Source organism: Rhamphochromis longiceps, linkage group LG12, assembly GCF_057381845.1.
Source record: "Rhamphochromis longiceps isolate RC_006_pf linkage group LG12, R_longiceps_female_GT1.1, whole genome shotgun sequence".
NCBI lineage: Eukaryota > Metazoa > Chordata > Actinopteri > Cichliformes > Cichlidae > Rhamphochromis > Rhamphochromis longiceps.
In genome coordinates, this window is record NC_140568.1 from 20241193 (window position 1) to 20268723 (window position 27531).

General features: G+C 41.0%; 4 protein-coding genes across 6 annotated transcripts; 3 read left to right on the forward strand and 1 right to left on the reverse strand.

The window, feature by feature from the left end:
- Positions 1–22: 22 nt before the first annotated feature.
- Positions 23–5735, forward strand: dgcr6 (DiGeorge syndrome critical region gene 6). The gene is made up of 6 exons (XM_085425131.1): positions 23–105; positions 273–384; positions 507–667; positions 4507–4607; positions 4692–4832; positions 4947–5735. The coding sequence occupies exons 2-6, from the start codon at positions 281–283 to the stop codon at positions 5022–5024; spliced, it is 585 nt and encodes a 194-aa protein (XP_085281257.1). The 5' UTR covers positions 23–105; positions 273–280; the 3' UTR covers positions 5025–5735.
- Positions 5736–6221: 486 nt separating this feature from the next.
- On the forward strand, positions 6222–13036 carry slc7a4 (solute carrier family 7 member 4). Of its 2 annotated transcripts, none has more exons than XR_014914038.1 (5): positions 6222–6373; positions 7465–8528; positions 8630–10049; positions 10153–10207; positions 10711–10819. XR_014914038.1 is itself a non-coding variant. In XM_085425132.1 (5 exons), exons 2-5 carry the CDS (start codon positions 7547–7549, stop codon positions 12598–12600), a joined length of 2016 nt encoding a protein of 671 aa, XP_085281258.1. In that variant the 5' UTR covers positions 6222–6373; positions 7465–7546; the 3' UTR covers positions 12601–13036. The 2 variants fall into 2 exon arrangements, 1 of the variants encoding a protein (XP_085281258.1); XM_085425132.1 differs by lacking the exon at positions 10153–10207 and adding an exon at positions 12383–13036 and having other exon boundaries at positions 8630–9336.
- Positions 13037–15964: 2928 nt separating this feature from the next.
- ccdc157 (coiled-coil domain containing 157) lies at positions 15965–21392 on the reverse strand. 2 transcript variants are annotated; one of them, XM_085425136.1, is made up of 10 exons: positions 21000–21392; positions 19697–19847; positions 18900–19437; positions 18748–18825; positions 18456–18625; positions 18149–18325; positions 17888–18050; positions 17464–17603; positions 17258–17322; positions 15965–17184 (listed from the first exon to the last, which is right to left on the reverse strand). In XM_085425136.1, the coding sequence occupies exons 1-10, from the start codon at positions 21245–21247 to the stop codon at positions 16953–16955; spliced, it is 1962 nt and encodes a 653-aa protein (XP_085281262.1). In that variant the 5' UTR covers positions 21248–21392; the 3' UTR covers positions 15965–16952. The 2 variants fall into 2 exon arrangements, with proteins under 2 accessions (XP_085281262.1, XP_085281261.1); XM_085425135.1 differs by having other exon boundaries at positions 18900–19590.
- On the forward strand, positions 21345–27404 carry sf3a1 (splicing factor 3a, subunit 1). Its single transcript, XM_085425133.1, has 16 exons — positions 21345–21415; positions 21543–21621; positions 22251–22360; positions 22451–22655; positions 22762–23019; positions 23118–23192; positions 23285–23435; positions 23534–23730; positions 23922–24039; positions 24127–24434; positions 24521–24766; positions 24845–25052; positions 26199–26353; positions 26640–26741; positions 26835–26906; positions 27018–27404. The coding sequence occupies exons 2-16, from the start codon at positions 21574–21576 to the stop codon at positions 27117–27119; spliced, it is 2355 nt and encodes a 784-aa protein (XP_085281259.1). The 5' UTR covers positions 21345–21415; positions 21543–21573; the 3' UTR covers positions 27120–27404.
- The last annotated feature ends 127 nt before the right edge of the window (positions 27405–27531 follow it).

Sequence of the window (27531 nt, forward strand, 5' to 3'; positions counted from 1 at the left end):
ATTATAGACAGGCATCTCGAAAGTCGCCAATAGGGGTCCTAGTTAGCTTGGTTAGAAGTCTTAACAGCTCAAAACTAGTCTGTTTCGTTTTCTTAAAGTGACTTAGTAAGTTTAGCACGCTTTTGTGCACACACGAAGCTCATTAGATACAAAATAGCCTCCTGTATATAAGTTATATTATTTACTTCTAGAAAAAATGTAAATATAGAAGCGTAATTTGTCGATGTTGTTACTGTTAGCTAACTGAGTCCGTGCTGCTCTCATCTTTCCAGATGAAGAGATGGACGGTTATCCCGGTGTCACTGGGGGGGATTCTACACAACAACAAGAAAGACATTACTACCTGTTATCTGAACTGCAAACACTGGTCAAAGGCTTGCCGAGGTATCGTTACTTCCTCCACCGGCTTTAGAATATTGCTGTGATATGAAGGGGCACCTTTTTAAAGCTGTGTAACTGATCTCTAGATGATTTATTTCTTGTTTTGCTTTTTCCTCCGTGGTTAGCTCCTTTCAGCAGCGCCTGTCTTACAACACGCTGAGTGACCTTGCTCTAGCCCTTATAGACGGGACGGTATATGAGATTGTCCAGGGCCTGCTGGATATACAGCATCTGACAGAGAAGAATCTCTACAATCAGAGACAGAAGCTGCACTGCGAACACCAAGGTTTGTGGACTGCTGAACAGGAAACGCACAGGACACGTCCCCTGTTCCAGCTTAGCTGGTTTTCATCTTGTCTGATGATGTTTGACAACTTTTCAACCACATTCCACAGAAAACGACTCCTGCGTAGTCCAGAGATGTTATCATAAAATACCATATACCTATAAAATGCAACACTGTTGTAAAAAGGACACATAACTAATGCTGTAGCAAATTAATCTATTTATACTACAGGCCTCTATACTATGAAGCAGGATTTTGTCTTATTCTGGTTACTTAAGTGTTTTTTTGTGTTGGTTGCAAACATCTTTTCAACATTGTTATTCTATAAACATTAATGTGTCCTAAAATAGAGCACCAATTTGTACTTAGAGAGCTTATATCAAATTTATGCAGACTAAGCCTAAATTCTCTTTTTATATTTATTCTTTTCTCTTAGACCATGTCTTTTAAATATTAATTTAATGAAGAACTTAATTATAATCCATCAGAGTTGTTACATTGATAATTCTGTTAACTCACACAGTGTGCATTTTTGCCTGCTTTCTTTCTTGGCTAAAATAGACTAAACATCTTTAATATGACTGCTCTTTTCCAGCTCTTTTTCAGTTTACTCCTATAATCCTATATTACTTTACAGTGCATTTCCCCATACTGCTGTGTTGCTTTCAGTCTGAATTGTGTGTTTAACCTGGTCATAGTTTTACAATTAGTCATTCTGTCGCCAGTACACTTATCAATTCGTGTGATCAGTCAGATGGCACCAACTTTCATGTTAATGCACAGAGCAAATAATGCATTAGTGAGTTGATAACAACATTCACGACTGATTATCTTGATTGCCAGTGTTAGGGTAAGAGCAGCCAGAGAACAGAAAGATACCCTGGGTATGTTGAACTCACTTCATAGTACAGAAAAACTATGACAGAAGTTAAAAATGACAAAACATTTAAAACCAATATTAGTATTTGTGGGATTATTACCCTTAATTTTAGAAAATATATGTATATAAAAAATTTATATATTAAACATAAAGTCAAAGATAAAGAGGGGTTCGAACTCAGATTAGAGCCACTACTCCTTCAGATTGAAAAGAGCCAGTTAATGTGGTTCGGCCTCCTGGGTGAGGTGTTCCTGGCATGTCCTACTGGGAGGAGGCCCCATGCAGACCCAGGACATTCTGGAGTCTCAGCTGGCAAGGGAACACTTTGGTGTTCCTTTGGAAAAGCTGTAGGAGGTGGCCAGGGAGAGGGAGGTCTGGGCTTCGCTGCTTAGGCTGTTGCCTCCTATCGATGGATGGATGGATATTTTTATACACATACCACTTGATAAATTCAAACACACTATTAATGAGGTATTCCACCAAACATTAAACACATGCAAGACAGCACCTCTGTAAACTCACAAACTGTGGGTTTGTGGGTTCACAAAAAACTCACTAAGCATACAAACTAGCATAAATATAGTGATGGTTTGATGAAGTCCTGTGTGGAATCTTTCAGTTGCTTCACCAAAGGGCAAATGACACTAAGCCCTGTTCAAAAGCTCAAGTGCTGACATCTGCTGGTCATTCAATGTACAGCAGCCCTGCTGTGATAATACATGTGGGCTACATAACAGTCGATATATAAATGTAATGATGTATCAATGCAAAATACCTACATGAGGTCCTGTGTGTGCGTATGTATGTGTAGAGAGAGAGAGAATACCTCTAACTAACCATGCTCTCTGAGATTAATGTAAGATGTATGTTATTATTGGGAGATATGATATCGCCTTTTTCCCTAATGTGCTTACAATCTCCTTGCAAGTTTGTGATGATCCTCAGAATCACCCCAGATCCAGTTCACGCAAAAAAAAAAATTAAAAAAATTCCTGCGTCTTTTCAACAGCTTGAATCACATAATGAGACACTCGCGTCACATCAGAGAAATGGGCCCTCGTTTATCTTTGGTCATGTGATATTCTGAAGAGTGGTACAGGCCTTGACATGGGCTTCATTTGGACACACCTCCTTAGTCGACACAGGCCTCCAGGCTTCAGTTTCAGACATACCAGCCCTACAGAAATGAGAAAAGGTTGAGAAAAAATGATCCTATAAGTGTTGTATTTGTAATAGGGCTGCCATGATTAGTCGACTAGTAACGATTACGTCGACTATTAAAATCGTCGACAACTAATTTAATAGTCGACTTGTCGTTTGAAGCTTTGTAAGATCCCAAACGACGCAGGAATAAGTAGAAGTATTTAAGAGTGTAATAACGGACTGAAGCAGAAGATGGCAGCACTGCATGTACAAGGATGCCAGCTGCCGTTAAACTTCGAAGAAGAAGAAGCTGTGTCCCAGAATTTGTAGCGCGGCCCTGCTCAGTTGTCAACAATGGCGGCAGCTAGTTAGTTTTTATGTTACTCATATTATTTTTTCTGGGTCACAAAATAAACGTTTATGTATTTTCAGGCGAGAATGTTACCAAATATCTGCTCAGTTTATCAAGACACCACATATTTTCAAAAGTGCTCCGACGTGGGTAACAGACGTCTCACCAGCTCGATAGCAAGCCGGGGTTCAAGGCTCACTAGAGCCTGTGAGAACACCGGACTCCCGGCAAATCGTTTTCAAACCCACTGCTGTCTTTCGCTACTCAGGTTAAACATGTAATATAAGTCACTTAGATAACTTAAAAATGTTACTGTTTGGTATTTTTAGTATTTTATTTATTCCTGAGTAAATCGGTTTGGCTGAGATTAAATTTATAGTTTTTACACAGCTGAATAAACGTCAAGCAGACAACTGATTATCAGAAGTGTGAGATGCGCGAGAATATACTCCGGTGTCCTGTTATATTTTAGATAGCAATGAGCAACGGCTGAGTTTATTAAACTCCACCGAAACAATCTGCAAATGTCATTAAAATTTAATAAACTATCATCTTGTCTTTATTTTTAGTTAGCACATATCTTAAACACTTAAAGCTGTAAGCTAATGATAGTTATATAGGAGCAGATGCATGCTGGTGCAATAAGATGTAGGTTTTACGTCCAATAGATGCATGGTCTGATTAGTCGACTAATCGCAAAAATAATCGGTGACTAGTCGACTATCAAAATAATCGTTTGTGGCAGCCCTAATTTGTAAAGAACTCTTGCTACAGATGTCCAACACTGAGTGAATGACACGCACCAAACCATGGCCATAAGCGAGGCTTATGTTACTTATGAAAACACAAAGCATCTATCAGGTGAAAATATGTAGGCTAGTTCATACAAATTGGAATAATTTATTTCCATGAGGTCGACTGCACTTGTGATGCAGCTCAATTTTAGGTCTGTTTTAAGGGATCAGCAGGTCGTCATCTGAAGATAATGACGTGGATTTGGCATGAACTGTTCATGTCAACCCTTGCCTCATACGTCTTTCCTCATGTTGTACATTTTCCATTGTTATACCTCTGACCTGTCTTCCCCATGTGATGTTGTAATGTATGAATGGTCGGAAGGGTAAGATGGCGCTGGCAAAGGTCGGCAGCCTTAACCCAACAAATTTTCCACTCGTGGGACTAATAAAGGTTATCTTATCTTATCTTATGACCTATGCTGCTATTACACAATGACAAAACTGCAGACAGTGACTTCAGGAACATAGAGAGGGAAATATATAAAGAGTTGTCACCTGTTCACAGGAACACCATTTAAACTGGAACGCCCGCCATTCCTGTTGTCTGGTATTTGTTGATTAACATCACTAACTTCCCCTGAAATTCACCGGTGCGGCAGGTATTACAGTTGCTTCTTGGGAAAGGAAACCTTTATCTGTTGATTAACTGGTTCTCTTTTGTGTTCAGCACTCAAACAAGACCTTGCACGAAAACACAAAGATGCCCTGCAGTCATGTAAGTCTCACAACCTTGTGCTGCTCAAGGCAAACCAACAAGCCGAGCTAGAGGTAAGCACTGAAATTCTAACATCTCTGCTTACTGAATGGTATTGCTCTATGCTTTTAGTTTACAGCTTTGTGTTGTTGTATCAGGCTCTGGACGTTCGTGTGCGAGAGGAACAAAAAATGATGGATAAGAAGATCGTAGCAGAAATGGATCAAAAAGTGATAGACCAGCAAAACACGCTCGAGAAAGCAGGAGTCCCTGGGTTTTACATCACTACTAATCCTCAGGTTAGTTAGCTAATGACTAAAATGTATACTGAGCCCTCAAATACAGGTGGAGCTGTACTTTGTGACAGAGCAGAAGGCTGACACTAGCTGCTCTTCAAACTCTGTGTGTTTCAGGAGCTGACAATGCAGATGAACCTACTTGAATTGATGCTTAAGCTTCAACAGAAGGAGTCTCAATCTGGACTTCTATGAGGAGGATGATAGAGCAACCTATTTGTGCCAAACAAAACTGAGAAAAATTGGTCACAATCCAGTAACCGTGATCTGCCCCTGGGGTCGGCGAACATACAACACTCCTGTCTTCTAAGAAGTGGCAATTTCAGACGCATGCTCCGAGTGCTCTAATCATCAGTGTCATGTGGAAAAAAGCTGCTTTCGAAGTATTGAAGTGAGATGTTGCAAGACACAGTGAAGCGGTAGCAGGCTGTCATAGCTTAAATATCACAGCCTGTAAGAAATTAAGAAGGTGTTTTGTTATTAATCATTTAAACGGGTTTACCAGCCCTGACATGGGGACACGAGAGCCCCCCGAGACGCATTAATTCAACACTTGAAGTCAAAGGAGAAGTTTTGCTGATTTATGCGGACAGAGAAGTAACTCTGAGCAACAACGTATTGCTTTCTGTCAAGAAAATTAGTTATTTGATGTTTCTTTATGATATTTATTTAAAATGCGTAAATAGAAACACGCTTTGAAGTGTTGTCAGTTTGACTGTTCTGTTTTTTTAAGCAACTTTATTTGAGCATTACTGTAATAGTTCCTACACTGTCATGTGTTTTTGTGGCTGTTCTGTTTGTTTCAATTATTTTGTATTATTGGAGAAATATATTCATGGTTATTATAACTGAATACATGAATAACGTAATCCATGAATAAATAAAAGTGCAGCCTAGCAGAATTAATGATTGCCTTAAGTTGTTTTTTTTTTTATTGTTATTTTTTTGTTAGTTTTGTTTTTTGTCCTAAGGTCTAACATCAACTATCATCCATCATGTTATGATGCTGTATCAAGGTTTCATTTTAATGTTAACTACACACTCAGTATGCGACCATGGTAACAAACTGTATACAGGCAACAACAACAAAAAATGCCTACACAAACAAAAAATGATACACACATTTTGAGAGGAGCTCAAAAGGAAAAAAAGATACCAGAATAGGGACGATACCCCCAGTTTTTTCCTTTATTTCCAGTTCCCCCATTCTCATGGATCAGACGCTTAATCATACAGTTTTATTTGAATTTTCAGCTTTTTCAGTTGTGTTTTACTGGCTACATACATGCACATAGTAAATTTATCTGTCATGTAACCATAGGGACCCCCACCCCCGGGAACCCTGTGGATTGAAAAATGGGTGGAGCCCAGCGGGGAACCCCTTTCAGCTGGAGCTGCGCCTTTAAGAAGCAGTCAGTCAGGGCAGTGCATGTTAGTTTTATTCGACTGTGCACCTTCTGCTCCATCACCAGACGATGTACGCCGGTAACTCGCCACAGCTCAGGACCCGCAGCAGCACCGATGACGCATCTTGAACAGCGACGGTAAAGCAATCGTTGACTTTTTTTTTTTTTAAATGGCATTGCGGTCGTTTATCATTACAAACGAAGCGTGGATCAGAAACTCACACCTATCTGTGGAAAGTGTGATGTAGCGCCGCATTTCGTCCACATCCAGGAGAGAGGCAGGGCGATGCACTGGTGTGATCCTCTCTCTGCCTGCGTTTCCATTTTGTTCTAAATTATTAATTTGGCATTTAAAAGGACGCACATTCAATCATCCGCCTGATCTTATTTCTGTTATTTGATGGTGGATACGCACGCTTTTATACGTGTAATGTAAACGGCTGTGGTTGTAGTAGACAGCGGTCTTATTTGTAGAGGGGAATAAAGCGTTACGTAATTATAATGGAGGCATCCTGTTGTCGCCATATGCCGATCGAGGCCAGGAGTCGGATGTTGCACCGCCCAGAGCGATAGGAGAAATATCTGGAAGTACTGAAACAAAGACTAAATATATCAAAATAATCTGTAAATTTTTTTTCTTGCTCTCTTTTCCAACTGTTTGATGTTGTAATTTTACACATCAGTGATACCTTTTAGATGACGTGGACTGGCCCACCGTGTTAAGAGGGTAGTGCCACTCACTATAGACTCTTGGTTTAAAGGAGAAAAACATGAAAGTAAATTAAAAGGTAAAGATTTAAAGATATTACAAACATCTGGCTGGTGATCCTGGTTATCAGCTGGTATGAGATCTAAAGCATTTTGTTTTTATTGTAGAGCATAGGGTGACAAAATGTTGTGTATAAAAATGTAAGAAACTGAAGTTTGACTTCATGTATGTAACTTTTTTTTTGTCCAGTATCTCTATGACCCTTCTGTGATTGGGAGCAGGACCTATATTCAGATATGTTATGATTTTAAGCTGTATAAATGAAGATATTGTCAAATGTAAATGCAGGACCTTAAAAATCTCTATAGATAATATTTTTCAAGGACATGGACATCATTTCTTTAAAGGTACAGCTTGAAAGAGAACTTTGCGTCCAAAGTGGCATTGCACACATAGTATGCATCAGCTGATTTGTGAAAAATACATATTTAGTCACGAAATGCAAATTGCTTTTTTACAGGTCCTCTTCATAAGCAGGTAATGGATCCAGTGTGACTGCTGCGCCACTATCCTGCCCAGCTGGCCTGCCTAACCCTTTAGCTATGGCAACCTGTCCGAGAGGCTGTGCGCCAGCGGTGCGCCTTTGTCAGAAACTGAACCGCCTCAAGACACTAGAAGATGACATGATGGCCACGTCCCTCAAACGCTGCCTCTCCACCCTGGACCTGACACTGATGGGTGTCGGTGGAATGGTGGGCTCTGGCTTGTATGTTCTGACAGGAACGGTGGCCAAAGACACAGCCGGGCCCGCTGTCATCATATCTTTCGTCTTCGCAGGTATAGCTTCCTTATTGGCTGCCTTTTGCTACGCTGAGTTCGGAGCGCGCATCCCCAAAACGGGATCCGCCTACATGTTTACTTATGTCTCTGTGGGGGAGTTGTGGGCCTTTCTCATTGGCTGGAATGTGATTCTGGAGAACATGATCGGTGGGGCTGCGGTGGCTCGTGCCTGGAGCGGCTATCTAGACTCAATTTTTAACCACGCCATCCAGAATTTCACCGAGACGCACATTATGCAGTGGAACGTTCCCTTCCTCGCGCATTACCCTGACCTGCTCGCGGCAGGAATTCTGGTGGTTGCCTCATTTTTCATTTCCTTTGGCGTCCAAGTGTCCTCTTACCTCAACCACATCTTCTCCACCGTTAGTATGGGGGTTATTGTTTTCATCCTGGTCTTTGGCTTTGTGCTCGCTGAGCCAGCCAATTGGAGCCAGGAGCAAGGGGGCTTTGCACCTTACGGCATGTCGGGAATACTGGCAGGTTCGGCTACATGTTTCTATGCATTTGTGGGCTTTGATGTAATTGCTTCCTCAAGTGAGGAGGCAAAGAATCCACAGAAGGCCGTTCCTATCGCCACTGCTATCTCCCTTGGATTGGCAGCAACAGCCTACATCCTGGTCTCCACAGTGCTTACGCTGATGGTACCCTGGCATACACTGGACCCCAACTCGGCTCTGGCAGATGCCTTTTTCCGCCGTGGTTATAGTTGGGCTGGAATTGTTGTGGCAGTCGGTTCCATATGTGGTGAGTTTGATTTAAATGCTTGTTGGTGCATTGTGTTTACCAGGTGTATTGATTTATCAGTGCCATATTTTGACTTGTGTCCTCTTTGTTCCACTTTCTAGCCATGAACACTGTGCTGCTCTGTAATCTCTTCTCCCTCCCTCGGATTGTGTATGCCATGGCAGAGGACGGATTGTTCTTCTCCATTTTTGCAAGAGTCAATCCCATCACCAAGGTTCCTGTTAATGCTATTCTGGTGTTTGGAATCCTCATGGCCACCATGGCTCTCATCTTTGACCTGGAGGCCTTGGTTCAGTTCTTGTCCATCGGAACTCTCCTGGCTTACACCTTCGTGGCAGCGAGTGTTATCGTGCTGCGCTTCCAGCCCGAGAAAACCAGCTCCAAGGGAACGCCTTCTACATCTCCTATCCCCAACAATGAGCCTTCTCCTGCCCCCTTGGAATCTCAGACCATATCTGAGGACAGCGAGGAGCCAAAGCAGTACGAGTCCTTCTCAGACAAACTCCAGTTGGTAGAAAGGCAGAAGCAAAAAGAGAGGCGTGGCGTGGGGCAGCTGAAGGCGTGCTGGGAGCCGTACCTGGACAGGCTGCTGGGGGACTGTGAGCCCGGTGAAGTGGTGGCCTTCTGTGTGCTCACTTTGATAGTGAGCTCGGTGTCCCTCTGTGTTGTGCTAGAATTTGGAAAGAAACAGCTGCAGCTGCCATTGTGGAGCTTCACAATGCTTCTGGTGATTTTTAGCTTAGCCTACATTCTCAGCCTTGCTATTATATGGGTCCATGAGCCACAAAGAAACAACAAAACATTCCAGGTGAGCTTTTATAGACATTCTCAAGTCTATATTACAGTTTTTTCTGAATGCTTAAACCCTAACTGTGATTCCTGTAGCACAATCTCTAAAACTATTCAGACTTATAGCAAAACCACTCACTGAGTTTGCAAAACTAAAAGCTCAAAAACTGCTTTGCACTCAGTTTGCAATTTTGTAACACACACTTTGCAAAACTGTAGGCACAATTCACTGCACAACACTCAATTACCAAATTTCCAACACACTCCTAGCAAAAGTATACACATGTATGGCTATCATTAACACTAATTTGCCAACTGTCTGGCACACTTTCACATGTGAAAACTTTTTTAGATAATTAGTTCACTTTGCAATCAGCCTAAGCACTATAATACAGGTAAGCTGTGTGTGCGGAGTACAATGGAGGGAGCAGAAAGAGTGAGAAGTAGAGGAGGCCGAGGAAGAGGACGTGGAGGTGAAGAAGTAGGACGAAGAGGACGACAAGGACAAGGAGGAGCAAGAGGAAGACGAGGAGGGGGGAGAGGAAGATGAGGAGGGGGGAGAGGAAGGGTAGGAAGAGTAAGAAATAGAATTGCTGATGACATCAGAGCTACAATAGTGGACCATGTAATCAACCGTGGAATGACCCTGAGGGTAGCTGGCCAACGGGTCCAGCCTAACTCGAGCCGCTACACTGTAGCAAGTACCATAAGGACATCTTGAAATGAGAATCGGTTAGTACAGTCACTTCGCACAAAGATTTGTAGCACTGCCATATGCCAATGAGAAACACACCAATACCATTGATGTAAAAATACTGAAATTGTTACTTTACAGAATTGCTAGATGACCAGATGCTGGGGGCAGAGGAAGCATGTTCACTGCAGACCAAGTAACCCATATAGTCATTATGGCGATTGCAAATAATCCTATACTTGGAAATAAACACTTGTGTTTGTTTTGATGTGTTTGAATAAACACCAGTACTTGAAGTTTGGATCCCTCTATGCTTATGGATCTATGACAGAAGTATGAGCTCAAACTGACATAGCCTACCTTGTGCACAGAGAAAGCAAAAGCCAGATGTGTTTTGTATTCATACCATCAGTGTGCAGTTGGCGCATTGTGTGCTTAGTAGATGATGGCTTGTGTGTACTGTTTGATACGGAAACACCATTTTTACGAAGGTGTGAAGAGTTAATCTAGCTGTGTTTGCTTTTGCAAGAGAACTACAATGTTTTGATTATTGGGTGACAGGTTTTCTTATTTGTGTGAAGAGTTTTGCAAAATTAGCCAATAGTTACAAAAAATGTGCTTAAGCAATCAGAAAAAACTGTAAAAAGAAGGAAAAACTGTACTGCTTAGAGACTGACAGAGTGTTTATTTTTTATATAGGTACCTCTGGTTCCATTGACTCCAGGTGCCAGTATCCTCTTTAATGTATTCCTCATGATGAAGCTCAGCCTTCTAACCTGGATTCGATTCACTGTGTGGATTGCCATAGGTAAGAGGACATCAGAACTTATGCAGAAAATATTGGGGCCACTAAAAGATTTCAGTATATTCCTCCAAAAATATATATTTTTGCCCAACTTAAACTTTGGGCAAATAGATTTACTTTTACACAGCCGGCTCATGCAACTATCTATCCGCACAAACAGTGGCCGTCTGTGTTATCTCAGGAAGTAGTTTGAATACGCTACCATAAAACATCTGCCTTTTGTTTCAGGTGAACTTAATGCAACCTACCCAAGTTTTACAATAAAAGGCTGGTAATAAAAGATCTTCTGTTCTCTTAGGAAGCAGAAAACCTTTTATTATCAGTCCTCTGCAGATGTAGGCGCTGGACAAACAGCTTTTTGATGTCCGTCTGTCAGTGGGAATCACTTGGGAAGCGTAATTAGCTGTATTAGCTTAAGGCTTCTCTGGGCCACTAAACTGTTTAAACTTCCCTGTCACACTGTTGCAAGTTAACAAGATACACGCATGTGGGATATTACTGTTGACAGGGCTTCTGGCTAAATTCTCACTCCCTTGAGGCAGGAATGGATACTTATCTCCCATAATGTAATTATGGAGTGTTATTTTTTTTTTTTTTAATTTAACTCAAAAGTACTCTTTTGCTAAAGTACTATTCATAATATTAGGCTATTTATCATTACTGCTTCACTGATGTAACTATTACATCAGAGGAAAAGCAGAATGGCAGAAGTCAACTTTTCAATCCGCTCCCTTTACTTACAGTTGGAGAAATACTTATTTGAATCCCTGCAGAATTTCTAAGTTTGATCACTTAAACAGTATCTCATTTTTATGCTTTGTCCAGAAAAAGAACACATTACACAAAACTTGTAAATTGATTTGTGTGTCATTGCGTGTTATACAAAGTTATACAAAAATTGCTACAGAGACTGTAACAGGCTGTAAACACAATCTTTTTGGCTGTTGATAATAGGTCTCTAAGGAGATTAGCATACTTTACTCAAAGGAGAGCTAGCCTCAAGTGGCCATTTGAGAAACTGCAGTTCTCGACTTTTCTGAACTGGCCTCATTTTTCACAATCAGAAGTTGCAAGTGCATTAAAAACTAAGTGAAAGCTACCCCTCAAAACTAATAATAGTTGCATTAACTTTAGCTCTGTGTGGTGTTAACTGCACAGAGCATTGCTAACAATCACTTATGTGGCCAAATGATTGTAAACCTTTATACAGTAAACTTTCAGATCTTTTATACAGTCACTGATGTGACGACTTTGAATGTAACAACCTGCAGGCTTTGCATTTGAGCGTACATTAGCATGCTGACTGTAGTATTTGTCTTAAAATGCCATTTTGCCATCAGCAGTCCTATAAGCAAGCCTGGCCATCTAAGATGGACGATAACTACAATGTCACATCTAGTAGATTGGCTACACTCAAGTAGATTAAATAATAAATTTCTCTCATACGTACACCTTCATCTTCTGCATCAAACACAAGGACAAAAAAAGAGCCATTTTGTAGCTGTGTGCTGTTATGTAGAGTCAAATTCTTGCTCTAGCTTTTTTTCCATTTTGTCTCTCGCGCAGGTCTTTTTGTGTATTTCGGTTACGGGATCTGGCACAGCAAGGAGGGAATACGGGAGCTGCAGCCCAAAGACATGGCCGCACGCTATGTGGTGCTACCCAGCGGCAGCCTGGTAGAGACAGTGCAGTCCGTTCAGCCCGATAGTCAGCTGGACACCTCAGCGCACCACATCGACAGCCCCGCTGCCTCAGCAGCCGAGGAGTGCAACAGAAAGAGATAATGTGTGACCAGTCGTAATCATTAAAACTGCCCGGTGTGTTGTCGCCCAGTCATATGCTGTACTATAACTAGTGTACTATCTGCATTTCACTCCCTTTAGCATGTGACAGGCTATACTCGTTGCTCTGCAAATGTATGCACACCACAGTCTGGGGGATGCACTCCTTCTGTCTTATTGTGAAGCCTATTTGTATATCTTGTAATTTTCAAATGTACAGTAGAGAGCTTTATTACTGTCCTGCAAACATTAAGCATCAAAATTGTGTTACATGCCCTAAGACCAGCTCTTTTCTTGCAACCTTGCCAGTTTGTCAGATTCCACATATATGGTGCTTTCTTTGTGACAAACAGTGGAGTTGTTTTTTTGTTTTTTTTAATGTTACCACAGCAGTGGAGGTGCAAAACCAATGTCTCTTCTTTTTGCTAACAAAGTAGAATATCATTTAATTCAGTTAATGCATTGTTTCCTGTTTGTTGTAATTTGAACAAAGAAAAGCACAGAGTTCAGTTTTTTCCTTTATCAGATTGAGATTCTTCTCCCCAGAACCGGCTTTTGCTATTTGGTAATATATAGACTTCCCCAAGTATTTTTCTTTAGGACAAAGTATTTAATCCTATAATATAAGTAATATTCTATGTATTTATTTTTCGATTTTTACTATTTATACTATTATTTTACATTAGCTTAGCCATTCTTGTCTCTGTTATTTTTGTGTGTCACTCATAAATTTTGCATGTACTTCTATTGGTCTATAATCAGTAATTAGCTGGTTGAACACTTCAGTTGTTCTGTTAAATCTCCTAAATCTCATCCCATGACCCACTTCTTTCTTTCGTGTCACTGATCTTGCACTCTGAGTCTTTTTCTCATCCACCTTTTAGTCAGCAGCCCCTTTCACTTCTCCCCCTGTCAGCATGAGATTATGTAACAAAGCACACCGATTGTTGAGACAAGCTGGGAAAATGTCGATATATTAATATCAGTGGAAACCTATCAAACGGGAGTCTTCACACACAAATACTGCAGTCACTGGTCGTTACGTTAAATTGGGATCTGCACCACTCCCCCGAGGGCCTCCATAATCCCGGCAGATTTACTGCGGTCCCTGTCGCCAGTCTGCAGCTTGACCTAGATTAGGGAAAGTCGCATATGTGAGAGCGCTCACATCAGATGGATAGCATTCCCACAGTTTACACTTGTGTCAATAATTGAATTTAAGTGAGCTTTTATTTCTCAATCACATATGTTACTCTGTGTATTTAAAAAACAAGTTTATTCTGATTTTATTCTTTTCAGTTTATGTTTGCATGTGTTACACAAGAAACCAATGGCCTTAAACATGTTGTAGTCAATGTATACTGATGTCCAAAGCGAAAACACTCAGTCTGAATGGTTCAGTTATTTATTTGTCTGATGGAGAGAAACTGTTATACTGCACACCATGCTTTGAATTATTAAACCAAAACACAAACATAGGTAAGAATGTACACTAGGAGGCATTTGGCATAGTTTTAAAAAAGGAGTCAGGTTCAAGAGAATTTTGTACAACTTTGCACAGTTTGCAATCTACTGTCTTGTAATTTTGTGTCAGTGTTCTGCTTTTAATGTCAGCCCGGTAATAGATATTCATACTGTGGTGCTTTTTTAAGCTGAACGTTCTCACAGTTATAAATGGTCCAAATCTTTTCTTACTTCTGAGTAGTATTGTACTCTGTTCTCTGCACAAGTCTCAAATCTTCTTCTTATCAAGTCTGTTGTGGTGAATGTCTATGTAAAATGCAAAAGACTAAAAAATAAATGTTTTGAAGCAGCATTTACAAAAAAAAAAATACTGTGCAGAATTTGATTTCAGTCTCTTAGAGAATCACATCCATGTAGTATTCACATCCTTTTGTTGTTTATAATAATCATAATAATACATTTTATTTGTAGCCGCCTTTCTAAAACCCAAGGTCACTGTACAGAGCATACAAGATAAACAGTAAAAGGATAAACAGGTATTATACAACAATTGCAGTCAATGTTAAAAAGAGTAGGCTAGTTTCAACAGATGAGGGTTTAAACATCTATTCAGGGTTTTGATTTTTGACTTGAATAAGAGAAGAGAGTCAGTATTCCGGAGGATATGAATTCCAAAGTTGGGAAGCAGAGTGGCTGAAATCTCTGTTCCCCATAGTGGTGAAACAGGCAGAGGGAACAATAAGGTGAATGGCGGATGAAGACCTAAGGGAACGAGTGGGGCCAGGTTATGGATACATTTGAAAGTGAAAAGCAATATTTAGAAAGAGAATCTACAGGCAGCCAGTGAAGCTGTCGAAGAACAGGTTGATGTGCTTTCTGGATGGTGTGCAAGTTATGATCCGGGCTGCAGAATTCTGGAGGAGTTGGAGTTTGTGAAGAGATTTGTTAGGGACACCAAAGAGAAGAGAATTCCAGTAATCAACTCGAGAAGTGACAAGGCTATGGACAAGGACAGCAGCAGCATGTGGGGTGAGGAAAGGACGGAGACGACTGATGTTGCGTAAGTGGAAGTAAGTAGACCGGGTGATGTGATTAATAAGAGACTGAAATGACAAAGTGCTGTCGAGGTACTTGTGGAAGAGTTGTCAATATTAATGGAAAACTTGTGGGATTTGGTTAGAGTGGAAGCTGTGCTGATGAGTGGATCTTCAGTTTTATTACTATTGAGTTTGAGAAAATTGGTGGAGAATCATGTTTTAACCTCCATGAGGAAGTCACAAAGTGAGATGGGTGGAAGGGTGAAATTGGGTTTGGAAGAAATATACAGCTCAGTGTCATCTGCGCAGCAGTGAAAGTTAATATTGTATTTCCGAAATATGTGACAGAATGTAAGCATGTAAATAATCAATAAAAGAGGCCCCAATACCGAACCCTGGGGCACGCCAACAGAAACAGGAAATGAACTTGAAGAGTGAGATTTAGGTTTAATGAACTGAGTGTGATCTGAGGTGAACCAGGCAAGTGGGTATGACTAATGCCAATGAATGCTTGTGTCCAGCCAAAAGCACAAGATAAGAACTACAATTACATCAGTAAGCAATACTGACATGATTGTTTATGAAATGGAGGAAAAATCAAAGCATAAACAATTTGGGGAAGAACCTAAGCCTACAAATGGTTTCTAACTATGCTACGGTGGATCTCCAAAAGTTGATTCTGTTCATCTGGACGTAGCGTTTTGTGGGAGAAACGTTTCGTCACTATATAATCTTGATATTGATATAATCTTTGGCTGTTCAGCCATAGGGAGCTCAGTTCTTGCAGTCATGTGGGCACCAGCCTGATAATGAAGACAGACTGCATCGTGACATTGAACACAATTCACATTTAGTTTGTTTTCAAAACTACAAACTCATTCTTTATTCAAGAAAGTCACAGCTACACACCAACAGTACACTGAGGTTAAATGAGGTGAAGCACAAATTTTCCATTAGATCATAGAGGCACATTGAAGTTGTTGTTGTTGTTGTTGTTTTTTACATATGTATATACTAGCTAAATAAACAATAGTTTATATTTATTCATGGCAAACTGCTCATTGGAATGACAAAATATCTTTCTTCATAAGAATGAAATGTTTAGTCAAGCATAGCATTAGAGATGACTTTCAGTGACATCTATGGCACTGGTTGAAAGTGCTTAAAATTACCTTAAATTATATGCTTGATTACACAGCTATAGTTAAGCCAATTAGGGATTAACCTTCAGGTCACATGCTGTCTGTGAAGTGACTGAAATGACAGGTCATGTGTCCATTCAGGTAAAACTGGTAAAAGGTCAGTGTTTATACTAACACGATTGTTTATTCAATTCAATTTTACTGAAAGCTTACACTGCAGGGACTGACCTGAAGGTCAGAAGGGATTCAGTGAAACCAGCAAGCACTTGTGTTTCCCTGGAAACTCCCACATCCTTGTCAGCAAGCACATAAACAATGACACTGACATCTGTCTCTGTGACGTTCAAGGTACTTTACCTATTTACTTAGAACCATGTGATCAATCCGGAGGGAAGGCTATCCATTCAGATACATCCAGGCTTGTTTGAGAAAGCATATCACATTTCATGAAACCTAATATGCAGGGGCCATAACTGCCCTATTTTAACAGCGGTGAAAAACAGTCTTTATTAATAATGTGTTTATTATGGAGCAATCCATCTTAACTGTAATATTAACTGCCATAACTGTACATAATGACAATATGTAATCACACAAACTCAAAAAAACAGAATTTACGTAGAAAGAAAATTAGGCACTTGTAGTTGTTGCCAGTAATTCTTAACGAGGTATATTGCTTGCAAAAACAGCTTCTGCTCACACCTCCACTGTTTCATTTTTTCCTCTGATTCCAGGCCCGGGAGTGATAAAGTTGAGAAGGGCTGTGTACTTTTGCAGGGCTTTTAGCAGCAGTGCACGCTGTGTTGAGGTGGAGTGTTTGAAGGTGGATTTGTATGGACGAGGGGGAGGTGGATACACGATCCTCTGACTCCACACCACTCTCTCCTCCTCCTGCTTCCTTTCCTCTGTTAACGTACCCCAGCCTTGCTGCATCACTGCTCTGCCTGTGGAGCAAAGAAGAAGGCAACAATGGATGCACAGTATCACTCAGACTAATCTAAAGAGCAGAATACTTACGCTGGACGTTTTTCCGTTGGTGTGCTGGGCAGAGAAGCAGTGTGTGTCTGCTGAGTGGAGGCTTCCTGTTAAAAATGCATATATATGATGTTCAGCAATAAACAACCACAAAACCCTGTTTGAAGTTGTTTATTCATCCATGATATACGTCTATTCACGTGTTTTCTATTTATGTAGCATCACAAGAATCCTACCTAATGACTTACCCTGCTTGCATTATGTTGTGCTCTTTCTCCCAGTTTCTCCAGACTTCTAAGAAGGGTGGAATTTTCCTGCTCCAAAACATTTATACGAATGCTATTTGCTTGCAGTTGCTGCTGCATATCCAGAAGCACATTTCCTGTACCTTTTTTACATGGAATAAAATGAGAAATATTCCTTAAAAATGACAAGATTGAAGACAAAAGCAATACTTTAATGTGCACTGATTTTTCCAATTTACTGTCTCTTTCATCTGCAAATGCACTGGGTCATTTTTGTGATCTTATAATTCCAAGTCTGTCAAACTAGCACTCTGTGCTTTCTGAAGTATTAATAGCCGCAGTCAACTAGTGCTTGACAGGTGCAAAGCCACATTTATTTGAATACACACAGGTAATGTTAGTTAGTAGGTGATTCATAGCGGCCTACTCTGTGGTTGAGCCAGTGGGCTGAGCTCTGGGAAAGCCACCAACAGCCTCTCCCTCTCTCTCAAAGCTTGCACATATTCCTTCAACTCATCCACACAGTTGTTTAGCTCATCTGTGTGTTTTTGTAGGGTCTGTTTCTCATTTTGGAGCTTCAAACACAGGTCCTGATGGGGAAAAAATATAGGAGCATATACTACTTGGTTAAAACATGTCTTCTTTGGGTATTACTATGGGTAAAGTGCATTTAAAAGCTCTGATCTACCTGCTGTTGAGTGAGCTGAGCCCGCAGTTCTTCCTTCTCCTCTGACATCTGTTGCAGCTGACTCTGTAGGCCGATCTGCCTCTCATCTCTCTCCCCCAGCTGCTTCTGCAGCTCTTCACACTCTTCGTCGAGAGCGTCGACTCTCTCTAACAAAGACTTCTGCTTTGCCTGCATTGACTGGATTTCACAACCAAACAACACATGTATGAATCTATTTGATTACTGCTGTGTGACTCACACATAAGCGAGTCTGTCACAGTGCCCAGTGGAAAACAACTAATAATCAGGTGCTTGCTGTGATGCTGACCTCTTGCTGACGGCAGGCACTCTGGTACTTGGCTTTCTCCTTATCAAGCAGGAGCTGAATGTCGGAGATCTGACTCTCTAACTGCTGGATCCTGTGCTGCAGTTTAGAACAGGCCTCTTCCTCTATTTGTAAGGTGTTCAGACTCTCCTGCAGTCCTTTCTTTTCATGTTCTAACACACAAAAAAATGCTTAGCCTGCATAAATATGTATTTTGTGTGTGTTCTGCAAAACATACTTTCTTTTTTTTTAAATGAAAGAAAGGTTGTAGATTAATCTTAGGTGCGTGTCTTACCCAGTGCTTTTAAGGTATTTTGCTGCAATGCTATTTCCTCCTTCAGTTTGAAATTCATCTCTTCCAAGGACATAGTGTCTGTGTTCAAAAATGTGAAAGTAGAAAAGTGATTCCAGTGAATTCTCATCATGTTTATTCACAATTTCACTCACCCCTCTTATGTTGCTGTTGCTCCTCATGCAGCCTTTTCTCTGTTTCTTTAATGACTCTCTGTGCTTTCTGCAGCGAAAATTCAAGCTGGACTGAATTTATTTGAAGCTTTTCCTTCTCTTGATTGAAGTCTTTTTGTGCTCTTTCCAGCTGGGACCTGAATCTTTTCTGTTCCTCTTCTGCCGCTGCTAGTCTGTCTTTAAGAGGCTGCACCGTACAGCGCACATCTTGAAGGTGTTTTTCCAGCCTGCGCGTGTCCCTGCGCTGTTCATTGGCCCACTGGGAAACATCGCCTGCTGTCATGCGTCCCAGCTCCAGAGAGTCATCCACAGCTGCTAAGAGAGGCTGCAGAGATGAGGGCAGGCCCTCGCTCTGAAGCAGGTCTACCAGAGCGTCTCCTGTCTTTCTCAAAAGAGTTTGCACTTGATGACACGCATCGCATGGAATGAGTGATGATTCGACAGTCTGGCAGCTTTTGTTTTGACTGCTAAACACAGGAGAGCATGGACTGCTGTGGGTGGGACTGGAGGATGTGAGATTCTGTGGGGAAATTTCAAATGTGCTCGTTGAAGACCAAGCAGACAAGCAACGGCTGCAAAAGTTGGTTCTTGAGCTCATTTGAGGTGAGACAGGTGATGCAGTGTTTGTCTCATCACTGTTTCTTTCCATCTGCCTTTTACTGAGTTCAGACTCCTAAGAAAGGAAAGACAACCTAAAGCACTGAGATCTATCAGTTAACTGGCAACATTATGCCATTATTTTTAATTATGCCTTCACTAAAATGAAGCAGTCTGCCTACCTTTATGTTGGCAAATTGAACTAAATTACTCCAGTAGTTTGTGACTATGAGACCAACTGACAGGCATCCCTTCTGTGGCGTTTGTTCTCTCCTGTGGCTGCCCCTCAGTCGGTCAATGTAAGCACTGGAGCTTTGTACAAGAAGCAGCAGTCTTGTTCAGCCAGAGAGGGAGGGAAAGAAAATTTTTTAACAATTATTATGTGTTTATGTAATGTAATGTCAATTTTTGCTGATTATTTCTTTTGTCAGTTTCAAGTTATTTCAGTGATTAGTGTGAGTTTTTCCTCCTTCAACAGAAGGGTACCAATGATTTTGTTCATGTCTATTCATCAAACAGCAGCATTATAAAGTTCACAGATGATACCGCAATCATTAGGCTGATCACTGATGGCATATAGAAAACAAAATGGCAGGACTGGTGGCTTGGTGTCAGCAAAATAATCTCTTCCTAAGTGCAGATAAGACCGACAACTCTTGATTTTTTTATGTGAAGAGAAGGATAAAGCAGCATACACACAGCAGACATCTGTGAGACAGGTAGAGAGGGTGAAAACCTTTAAATTCCAAGGGACACACATTAAGGAAGATCTCACAACATCCAGAAGTTTCTCAAGAAATCACAGTAAAGACTGTACTTCCTAAGATGGCTGAGAAAGTGGCATGTCGACTAAAATCCTCATTTTTTCCAGCATTTTTTTTTGCAACTCAACGTACAGTTGAGCGCATCATCACCACCTCAGTTACAGAGTGGTACTGGAAGCTGCACTGACAGGAAGGATCTCCAACGTGGGATAAAAACTGCACAGTCCATCACAGGAGCAGCCTTCACATCACTACACGGCATTTACACGACCAAGGGCTCACAACATTTTTAGAGACAATACACACCCACCACCTCTCCACACTTTTGCCCTCAGGTAGATTCTATAGGAGCCTGAAATCAAGCACTAATACTCTCTGTAGCTTCTAGCTGTTGGCCATCGGACTCCTGAATGAGACAATCAGCACTGCCCCGCTCCCACACCAACACTACTGTTGGCTGTTACTGTACTATCATTATCTGCTACTGCACTAATTTGTACAGGTCTGTTTGCAAACATCCACAAGGCATGGGCCCAACGGGACACTGGCAAAATAAGAATTTCATTGTACAGTGTAAACCGCGTTTATTTTCACTGTGCATGTAATAATAATAGCAATATTAAAACATCTAACATTTTTATGTTTCTTAATTTTCTGTGTTAGGCACATGAATTTTCATGTAAATGTGCTATATAATAAAATTGTCATTGTTATGTATTACCTGTCAACCACCAACTCCAGTAAAACAATGTGGGAGTGCTGATTGAACGCATCTTCCCCATCCACAAAGTCATACTGCTCTAGCAGAGCTACCATGTCTAGATTACAGGAGTGCTTGTCCGGGAACTTCCAGGAAGAAAAGCGGAGCGGTCCGGTTCGAGAAAACACGTCCAGAATCGCTCCCTGAAGGTCAACCAGGTCTTTTCGGAGGCTTTCGATACAGTCCTGACTACCCAGCAACTGACTCATGTCTGACAAACTATTTTATAAATGACACAGCTCTGAAAAACACTGTGCAGTCTGTTGATACCGTATCTCCTTGGCAACGTCCAAAAAAAGTACTCCAAGTTCCACAATGCTGTGCGGTTTATTTCCGGAAGTAATTCATCTCCATTGGGTCAACGAAAGCGCGACGTAGTAAGTGTGTTTAACCACGGCAAATTTTAAGCTTTTAGCTCCTGTAGCCTTTATTGTTGACATAGCATGTGCTAAAAAGTAGTGTTTAAAATACGTTTTGGTTTTTTTGTTGGTTTTGTGTTTGCAGGTTACTTCCAGTTTTACAATAAGTCGCAGCCATGCCGCCTGGGCCTGTTCAAATCGTTCAGCCGGAGGCTAACAACAAGGTAAGGGTACCGCTGCTAGTTAGCTAATGCCAGCAGTGTAGCCTACATACTGCTTGCTTTTTGTCGGCTAACTTGTGAACTGGGTTAATTTTTGTCTTTCTATACTTTGAACTGTCTCTTTGATTTTTGAATTTAGCGAACAGCTAGCGTCTATTTCTTTTTCTTTCGCTAAACGTTTGAGGTCGCAGCATTAAACCTTGCTAGCCCGTAGTTAGCTGTGATGGTAAATCTACACACGACGTCTAAAATCTCAGTTCGAACCTGAAGGTAATTGCTGAGACTTTGCTGTCACTTGCTAAATTGAAAACGGATATTTGGATCAATGTGTCTTGTACCACATTTTTTCACGTAGAAAATTCACCGACCCACTTTCATCACAGCACTTGGTAGTTTTTACCGTATGGTGTGGACTACTGTAGCGAAATTTAAAGTTTTTCAAAATGTTGTCTATGCTTTGAGTGTTGTAAATTGTAGTAGAGCAGGGGAAATATTACTTGGTGTAGTTGGAAAAGCTTTAACATCGGGTGGGTGTTAAGTAGACCACTGTTGTTTTTACTTTATTCTTTTATTTATTCATCTAACCCTTCTTTGGTTTATTCTAACTAACAAATGTGCTTTTGCGGCAACAGAATGATTCAACAGCAGAAGAAACGCCAGCCACAAAACCTATTGTTGGTATCATTTATCCACCTCCCGAGGTCCGAAACATTGTTGACAAGACAGCCAGCTTTGTTGCAAGGTTGGTTATTTTATATGTGGCAGCTTTTTAAATATGTAATGGTAACTGGATTTCATGTATATGGCATAACTAATTCTTGCCAATTCACAGGAACGGGCCTGAATTTGAGGCAAGAATCCGTCAGAATGAGATCAACAATCCAAAGTTTAACTTCCTCAACCCGAATGACCCCTACCATGCCTACTATCGCCACAAAGTCAATGAATTTAAGGAGGGGAAAGCTCAAGAGCCATCTGCAGCTGTGCCCAAAGTTATGCAGCAGGCTATGCAACAGTCCCAGCAGCTTCCTCAGAAAGTAAGTCATTGAACTTCACTTTGCACTTTATTTTTTATTTTTTTAATAAAAAAAAAAAAGGTCTGGTAGTCTTTGACCCTGACTAATATTTTACATGTTTTTTTAGGTTCAGTCACAGGTGATTCAGGAGACAGTGGTCCCCAAAGAACCTCCCCCTGAGTTTGAGTTCATTGCAGATCCTCCATCAATCTCAGCATTTGACCTGGATGTTGTCAAGCTCACTGCCCAGTTTGTTGCTCGCAACGGGCGCCAGTTTCTCACTCAGCTCATGCAGAAGGAACAGAGGAACTACCAGTTTGACTTTTTGCGACCACAGCACAGCCTTTTCAATTACTTCACCAAGCTGGTGGAGCAGTATACTAAGGTGACTTAACAGATTGGTCTTCTCTGGGTGTGTATTTATTCAAGTGGTGATTCTAAACTTTCTAAGCATTATATTGATTCTCGACTTTAATCCTTTAGATTCTGATCCCTCCCAAAGGCTTACTGACCAAACTCAAGAAGGAAGCCGAGAACCCAAAAGAGGTTATGGACCAGGTATTCTGTTTTAACAGTGACTGTTTCTCAAAATAACCGTTTACATTTGCTCTTTCCCATGGTTGTAATATGTCCTGTTGTCCAACCATCAGGTAAGGTACCGTGTTGAATGGGCAAAGTACCAGGAGCGCGAGAGGAAGAAGGAGGAGGAGGAAAGGGAGAAAGAACGAGTTGCATATGCCCAAATTGACTGGCATGACTTTGTAGTGGTCGAAACAGTGGATTTCCAGCCTAATGAACAAGGTAATTATAATCACAGTAACTATATCTTTAAATAGTAACCCCCACCTGTAAATATTGGTACAATCATTTAATCTTTATTGGCATCTCAAATTCCTTAGGCCACTTCCCACCACCTACCACACCAGAGGAGCTCGGTGCTCGCATCCTGATCCAGGAGCGCTATGAGAAGTTTGGAGAGAGTGAGGAGGTAGAGATGGAAGTGGAGAGCGATGGTGAAGATGATGAGCGGGAGGATAGGGGTGAAGGCCAGCCTTCACAGCCTGATCAAGACACACAAGTACAGGACATGGATGAGGTTAGAACTGATGGAGTAATTAATTACTGCAGATTGCAAGCTGTTTGTGTCTGACCAGTTATAGATTTGATACTATATGTTTTTCTTTTAATTAAATGGCATCTTTTCTAACCCACTGCTTGGAGAAAGAAAAAGAAGAAAACTTTAAGATCTTGTAACAAAATCGATTCATCCCCTGCTGCTTTCTTTAGGGATCTGATGATGAGGATGATGGCATGAAGGCTCCACTTCCACCGGACACCCCCATGCCACCTCCACTGCCTCCAACTCCAGATCAGGTTATCATTCGCAAAGACTACGACCCCAAAGGTAACACTGTTCGTTATGTGAGCAAGTTTTTACTTTGTACAATTTGTTTGTTTTTGTTTTTTAACTAATGTTACCTTTTCATTACAGCATCCAAGCCTCAGCCTTCAGTTGCAGTTCCAGACGAGTACCTCATCTCTCCCATTACCGGTGAGAAGATCCCGGCCAGTAAGATGCCAGAGCACATGCGTATCGGTCTGCTAGATCCACGCTGGCTGGAGCAAAGAGACCGCAGCATCAGAGACAGACAGACTGAGGATGAAGTTTATGCTCCTGGTTTGGATATCGAGAGCAGCTTGAAACAGCTGGCTGAGAGGCGTACTGATATCTTCGGTGTGGAAGAGACGGCCATCGGTAAAAAGATTGGGGAAGAAGAAATCCAAAAGCCAGAGGAGAAGGTAAAAACACTGAGTAACTGCAGCTTTTATAAAACTGTCTTTAACAATAATAATAACAATAATAATTGTATTCTTTTGCATTTCAGGTTACCTGGGATGGGCACTCTGGAAGCATGGCTCGTACACAGCAGGCAGCGCAGGCCAACATCACCCTGCAAGAGCAGATAGAAGCCATTCACAAGGCCAAAGGACTGGTGGGAGAAGATGACACTAAAGAGAAAATTGGCCCTAGCAAGCCAAGTGAAATTCATCACCAGCCACCCATCCCCTCCTCTGCACCCAGTTTGCCTAAACCTAGTCCCCCTGTCACAGTGGTGCCTCGCCCACCCTCTGTAAGTTAAAATTGTAATTGTATACATTTGAATGCTTCTTGTTGTACCTTCTTATCACGTAATGTTGTTATGTAACAGGTGGCACCACCAGTACGCACCACTCTCTTGTCTGCTGTACCTGTAATTCCGAGACCACCTGTGGCTCCTGTGGTGCGTCTTGCACCAGGACAAGTTATTACCCCAATGCCGCCCATGATTCCTGCTCCCCGCATTAACGTGGTTCCCATGCCGCCTTCTGCGCCTCACATCATGGCTCCCAGACCACCTCCCATGGTTGTTCCAGCCCGTAAGTTAACCCCCTAGGGTCAAGGGTATAGTGGCTGTTTTTTACTACTTTTGATTTTGCTCTTGAATTAGTTAAAATGCAGGTAATGGCTCAGGCATTGTTTTGTAAGTAGTTGTTCCAAAACAATCAGGTGTCACAATAAGATGCAACACTGATTATTCCTGACTACACACTACCTTTAAACTCCAGACTGGCTTGCAATTCTCAAATCTTGCTATCGGTGTCACTGTTCTTTCTTTTGCCATTGCTCCAAGAACTTCTCCTCAGCAACCAAATGCCACGTGTTCCATATAATTTTCTAATTGGTTGATGTGTTATATTTTTCCACCAGTAGGGTGTTGTTTTTTTGTTTTTATTTTAATTTAATTTTTTTTATTTTTGAAAGCACTTTCCTTAGAATATCACATTTTCTTTTTTTCTTTTTTTAATACTTTCTCTTTATTGATTTTCATCTTATTTTACATACAGAACTAAAGAGGGCAAGGGAAACCAACACAGTCACATATGTTCGCATATTCCAAAATACACAACGCCTTGTTTTACTTACACATATTACATATTACACAGGTGCATGTTCCATTCAAACAAATTCGCAGCTGTCCCTCTGCATCACAGAGGTATCAGTTTCTAGTCTCTTGACATATAACGATCCCATCGTTCCCAAAGTCTCTCTCCTTTCTCCTTCTGTAGCCGCAGTGAGAGGGTAATCAGTTCCATATGATGAATTGTGTTAATAATGTCTATGACCAGCTTCCGTGTGGGGGGAGAATATCACATTTTCAAGCAAAAGCATACCATAAATTATTGATCGTAGGTCAAATAAAATCATACTTATCAAGACAATTTAAAAAAACTGGAACATAGTTTAAAGTCTGCACGTAATCCCATGACTCATGTAAGCTACTATAGCTATAGATGTAAGATACCATAGCAGCTATAGTATCTTACATCTATCATGTGTTCTGGACATGCCTGTGCATCCGTCAACTCTATAAGGTTAAAGCGCTTATGAGAAACAACTAGATGACCATTGTTAGGGAAAATATTACTTGTCTTGGAGTAATTTGGTAACCAAACCTTTTATACATAGCCTTCCTTATTTTTATATTTAAATTCAAATAACCTTATTTTTTCCCCTTCCTCTAGCATTTGTTCCTGCTCCACCTGTGCCACAGCCACCAAGTGCTGCTCCAGCACCACCTATCCACCCACCCCCACCTCATGAGGATGAGCCTGTCAGTAAGAAGATGAAGACTGAGGATAACCTGATTCCGGAGGAGGAGTTCCTTCGTAGAAACAAGGTTTGTTGGATCAATAAAGTGTGGAAAAGGTGTTACGTTACATTTATAATTTACCAGTGCTACCACATCACTCTCGTGGTTCAGTAGACTGGATTGGGACTTTGTGTGACCATCAGATTCATTTAAAGATATGCAAAAAAGAAAAGTTCTTTTTGTGCACATGGTAGTAATATAGGGCTTTGTTTCTAGCTGTGGTAGTTGAAGATAAACACAGCTAACCTACTTAGTAGAACATGGATATGTAGTTTCATCTGTTTTTGTGTCTGAATCTTTTCCCTGTCTCTAGGGTCCAGTGGCTGTTAAAGTACAGGTTCCTAACATGCAGGACAAGAGTGAATGGAAGCTGAATGGCCAGGTGCTGAATTTCACTGTCCCAGTCACAGACCAGGTATGCAACATGTGGTTTGTTTTCTCTCTTTAAGGTTAAGTCGTTTCTCACACACAGCATTCTTATTGATGTGCAAATGTAATGTCTCCGCAGGTGTCTGTCATTAAAGTCAAAATCCATGAAGCTACAGGCATGCCGGCAGGAAAACAGAAGTTGCAGTATGAGGTAAAGATTTGCTCATGGCTTTGTTGGAATGTCTGATCTCATCTGCATTAATTAATATAAAGTGCTGATTTATTAATTTGTTGTTTTGTTTTGTTTTTGGTTCCTTTTCAGGGTATTTTCATCAAGGATTCCAACTCACTGGCTTACTACAACATGAGCAACGGTTCGATCATTCATCTGGCACTGAAGGAGAGAGGTGGAAGAAAGAAGTGAGCCATCCTTGCAGAAAGAAGACATGATTTTTTTGTTGCTTTATTTTGTTGTTGTTTGTGTCATAAAATTAATTTTTGTTTGCATTATATGGCATTTTTCATACAATTGTGTGCAAACAACGTGTCCTCCTTAAAGGTTAAAAGGATAATACTCTGGATGGCAGTCATGATTTCACACTTTTGCTTCAGTCTTTTTCTTCTCTGTGATGCAACTTAAGTGGTAATTTGTAACAACATGTAGAGCCCACGAGATTCATTCATTCGAAATAAAGGAGTTTTAAATGGTCTGGTTTTGTTGCTGCTGCGTTTGCAAATCTAGCAACATGACATGGATTAGGACAGGTCACATGTGCTCACAGAAAAGAGCAGACATGGGATTCGCTTCCTCTTTCTTCTGCAGCCGCTAGGGGCAG